Here is a 4,972-nt window from a genome sequence, read left to right on the forward strand (position 1 = left end):
GGCCGGGCGCGGCCGGCGAGCGCCCCGAGCGGAGCCGACCCGGGACGGGCCCGGGCCGTTTAAGGGAGGCCTCGGTCGCGGCCTCCGGCCGGCCGGGCAAGGGGTGCGGCAGCCGAACCGGGCCGGGTCCGGTGCTCGGTGCCCGGCGAGCTGTCGCTTTGCCCGCCCCTGGAAGGAGCTTTGATGCTGCCGCTGGCGAGGCCGGCCCGCAGGAGCCCTCTCCACGGGGATGGCAGTGCCGTGCCGCCTGCCTTTAGCACGTGTGCCCCGGCACAGGCCTGTCCCTCAGCGTGTCCCGGTCCCGGCTGGGTGGTGTGCAGCGGAGCCCTGCAGCGCAGACCGGCACTGGCCCCCGATCCAGCGTGTGTGGCTCGGGTAGCTCGCTCCATCTGCACACAGCCGGGTGTTACAGCTGAGCTTCCTGGGCACCGCTGTCCGCATTCCTGCCGTGCCCACGGTCTGTTTGACAGCCCAGAAATCACTGTGTTTTGCCCTGTTATCTTGTAACTACATAGATGTGGCTTTCCAAGGAGAAAGTGAGCCATATCTCATACTTGCTGTGTTAGGGCTGTACAGCCGGTATAAAAGCACATTTTAATGGCTGCATTGCCATATCACCAGCACTGTGACACACAGGAACACGGATCTCTAGCCATAGCATGCCTCAGCCACCTCTCCCCAGCTCCTGCTTCCCCTCTGTCTCTGCAGACACATCTGCTGCCATGGTGAATGAGAAGCACAATGGCACCCTGCTTGTGCAGCTGGGGCCCAAACTGCAGGCCCACCCAGAGAAGCTGCTGCGGCAGCGGCGAGGCCACAACGAGCGGCCGGAATACCTGGTCCGGTGGAGTGTTGTTAGCTCGGAAGAGAGAGCGGCGGGAGGCAGCAGTGCCTGCTCCGGAGAGAGCAAGGCAGAGCACATCTCCCTGTGGATGTCTGCAGAAGAGGTGTGCGCCAGCTGCCCGGCGCTGCTGGGCCAGAGGAGGCCAGAGGGGCCGAGAGAGGAGAAGGCTCCCGGTGCCTTGTCCGCGCTCATCCCGCTGGACGAAGCCTCGCTGCTGGAGATGAAGGCCGACGTCAGGAGCCTGGTGCAGCGAGCCGGGCGCCAGGTGGCCGAGGCCGGGACCCCCGAGTGCTCCATCCTGAGCACGGTGCACGTGCTGGGCGCCTACGCCAGCATCGGCTCCCTGGCGGGCGCCTTCAGGGAGGCGGGAGCCCTGGAGCTGCTGACGGCCATGCTGTGCCACCGGGAGAAGCGGATCCGCCGCGGTGCCGGCGAGATGCTGCGCGCTCTGGGCGCTCAGGATGCAGGTGGGGGCTGCTCCTGCTCAGTGCCACTCAGGGGTGCTGGGCAGCTGAGGGGTGCCAGGCCTTCGGGAGGGGTGAGATGCCTGGGAAGCAGCATGGCTCAGGGCTTCTTGGCAGAAGGGGAAGAATCAGTCAGGATCTTCCGGACTTCCGTGCAGTTGTGTGGACTGCTCTTGGAGTTAGAAACTCTTTCCCCTGCCAGGTTTCTGAGCTGGGATGCTGATTAACTCTTAGGAGTTGAAGGAATGTAAAGGGTGGTTGTCTCCTACCCAGCACCTCTCCTGCTCCACTGCTGGAGCCCAGCCTGGGGAATCTGGAGTTTCTCAAGCTGAGAGATGCAGCTGCCACTTTCCCATTTGCAGCTTCAGCCAGTAGCAAAGCTGACTGCCCATCGTGGAGCACAGACACAGGCAGCACACACTTACAGCACTCACATAAACACAAACACAGCCAGCCATGTTCCCTCCTGCTCTTTGTCTGGCAGAGACAGAACGTCACTCCTGCCAGCACACACTGCATTTTCCAGGTTCATAAGTACACACACATTCATGGATCCCTTGGGTACCAGCATGGCCCCTCTCTCCTGCACACGTGCCTGGATCCAAGCCCTTCTACCAGTCTCAGGGATCGCCCTGCTCATCAGTTTGTTAAGCTGGGTGCTTGCTAGTAAGCCTGTAGCACTTTTGTTCCACAGTCCACATTCACACATCCCTTGGGACTTCCAGCACCAGCCCCCACCCACCTCATACCTCAGTCTGGACCCAGGACCTCGTCCTTGCTCTTCCAGCATGAAGTTGCTAACGAGTTACATGCACAGCAGGGTTGGGAAAGATGCAGACACTCACCCTTTCCCACCGGCCCCGGGCATGCAGTCCTGCTTCAGCTTCTCACTTGCCTCCCTTCCAGCAGCTGTTCTTCAGAACACACACTGTTCTCTCCCCAGTGGCTGATGACTGGGGATCCTGCCAACTCCAGGCACTGGCACTGGAGAGACCCTTGCACTTGCCCCAGTAGCTGGCACGTCAGGCCAGGGACTCCTACACCCCTGATCAGACCTGAGTAATTTGATCTGGGTCAGCTGTACACCAGTCCTCCTGATAACTGGCATTCCAAGCTCAAATCTGTGATTTGATCCAGAGAGTGATGGTACCTCCAGTTGTCACTCACTCCCCTGACTGACTCCACAGGGCTCCCACAGCCCCAGTAAGGCTCCAGTTCGTGGTACCAAATGCCACTCGTGCAGGTCTCACCAGCAGCTGGCACTGAGTCTTTGCAGCACACACACAGGGTAGAGAGAGACTTAGTAAAGATTCAATAAGAAAGTAGGACAAACTGTGTCAATCAGGTACAGGACTGTCAGACAAACACACTGACCAGCTGTGGTTTAAACATGACTGGCCCCTTTTATAGCCCTTTCTCTGCACCCCCTTTATGTTCCTTGCCAATTCCAATTAATCAGATAATCTTACTGAAAAATAATCATTCTCACATGCCAGATCTCCTTACTAATTGTTGTCCAGATGTCCTTACTAATTGTTATGACTGACCAGATTTGTTACTCCTCACTGCATCCATTAGCATTTGTCAGGTTTGTTATTCTTTATGTTCTTGTTTATGGCTGCCTTCTTACTTCGACTTTTTGCAATGAAAAGGTCCTTGACTGGATACACTTAGAGGAACAAGCAATCTCCTTCCACGTAGCCTTGCAATGAAGACCAGTGCCAAAGGGCTTGACACAGCCCTGGTGGGTAGAGGCTGGTCCTCACCCATTTCTCTCATTTAAGAGGAGCTGTCATGGCTTGGAAGTGCCTGATGAGGCTTGGGTGCACCTGGAAGGTTGCTGGTTGTGGTGTATCCCACAGGAGATCTGGCTTTCCCTGTCCTAGTGCCTGAGTTTGTGCAGCTCTGAAGTGGGCAGGTGAGGGGCTGATTCAGGTTAAAACTTGACTTCTTTTCTTCCCTGGGACCCTGTTCTGGAATCAGTTATTTGGGGTTGCTGCTTTGTGAGAATCTCTCAGCTTTAGGGGTAGAAAAAAACCACCATGGAGCAAAATGTTGCCACTCCAGAGGAAGGGACAGAAGGTGGATCAGGTGACACCGAGCAGCAAAGCTGTTCCTTCCCTGCAGCTCTGTGTCTCACAGGGAGGTGGGGTGAGGGCTGTCTTTCTGGGGCCTGAAGAGTTTTTGTTGTTGTTGCAGGAGTCTGGGCCCATGTCCTGCTGTCCCTGAGCCAGCAGGATGGCATTGAGCAGCACATGGACTTTGACAGTCGCTGCACCTTGCTGGAGCTGTTTGCTGAGATCACGTCCTCTGCAGAGCACTGCATGTCCTTCGAGGGGATTCCCCTCCCGCAGGTGGTGCCGGACCCGCCAGCAGCCCTGGGGCCCGAGGGGCCAGGAGGGGTGGGAGTGGGGGCCAGGAGGGGTGGGAGTGGGGGGCCAGGGCTGGCACCCTTGTCTGGGACATGAGGGGAGTTGAAGGTGGGCAGGTGAGCAGGACTGGCTGTCGGGAGAGCTGGCTCAGGGCCTGGGCCTGGTGGTGGTGCAGAGGCAGCTGCAGAGCCTGGTCTGCCAGCAGGGAGGGGAGGGTGGGCTCAGAGGTCTCTGCTGCTGCCGGCTGGTCCGGAGCTCTCCCGGGAGCCTGCCTGGGAATGAGCTGGTGGCTCAGAGAGAGCTGGGGGCTGGAGGTGCTGTGCAGGCTGAGTGTGAGAGCTGTGCTTGTTGCAGATCCCTGGGAAGCAGCTGTTTGTCCTGGTGAAGCGCTACCTGTGCGTGACTTCTCTCCTGGACAGGCTGAGCAGCGGCGTGGAGCAGGGAGAGGAGCAGCAGGGCTGTGCTGTGCCCGGGCCTGTCCCTGAGGAGAGGAGCCGTGTGAAGCAGGAGTTTGAGTTCAGCATGGCCATGGCAAACCTCATCTCGGAGCTGGTGCACGTGATGGGCTGGAGCCACAGGCACAAGGCAGAGCCGCTGCGCCAGCAGGACCTGCAGCCTCGCCCTGCCCGCTCCATCTTCCAGCACAGGACCCCGGCCAGCACTGCTGCCGAAGCGGCCCCTGTGTCCCCAGCAAAGGAGCCCGTGACCTTCAAGACGCGCTCGGCCTTCCCGAGCCGCAGCAGCTACGTGGAGTACGTGCAGGCCACGCTGGTGAGCGGCATGCGGGTGCGCATGCTCGAGGACTACGAGCAGGTCAGCGCCGGCGACGAGGGCGACTTCCGCCGCAGCAACGACGGCATGCCCCCGGTGCAGGTATTGCTGCAGGGGGAGCAGGCGCTGCCAAGGGGCTTGTCTGCTCTCCTGTGCAGCCTTGCATGGGGACAGTGGGGTTGGGTTTGCCTTCTGCCAGCTGGGTGTGTGCTGGGCTCTCCTCCTCAGGTGTACTGGCAAGCTCTGGGCTGTACGTACTGGGTTCACTGGCACATGGTCGAGATCATTGGCCCTTCAGAACAAAAGGAGCTTGAGGGCCAGGAGAAGGTGAACACCCTGACACGAAACCACAGACTGAGAGCAGGTGAGCAGCCCATCTGTCTCCTTCAAGCATATTCCAACTCTCCCACTGCCCTCCTGTCAACTTCCTTTCTCCCAGCAAACTATGGTATGGTGGGGACCTCTTCTGACCACCATGAGGTCTTTCCTTGGGGAATGTGGGGTGTGCAGCACAGGATGGG

At 59.3% G+C, this 4,972-nt stretch overlaps 1 protein-coding gene across 1 annotated transcript; it reads left to right on the plus strand.

The window, feature by feature from the left end:
- Positions 1 to 676: 676 nt before the first annotated feature.
- On the plus strand, positions 677 to 4,815 carry LOC121337896 (cullin-9-like; the record flags this gene model as incomplete). The annotated part of the gene is made up of 4 exons (XM_041408268.1): positions 677 to 1,311; positions 3,508 to 3,662; positions 4,035 to 4,553; positions 4,680 to 4,815. Coding segments are annotated over exons 1-4 (1,399 nt in total), but the record flags the coding sequence as incomplete, so codon positions are not given.
- Positions 4,816 to 4,972: the final 157 nt, after the last annotated feature.

This window comes from Onychostruthus taczanowskii, unplaced genomic scaffold (assembly GCF_017590055.1).
Source record: "Onychostruthus taczanowskii isolate IOZ18803 unplaced genomic scaffold, ASM1759005v1 scaffold298, whole genome shotgun sequence".
Taxonomy (NCBI): Eukaryota; Metazoa; Chordata; class Aves; order Passeriformes; family Passeridae; genus Onychostruthus; species Onychostruthus taczanowskii.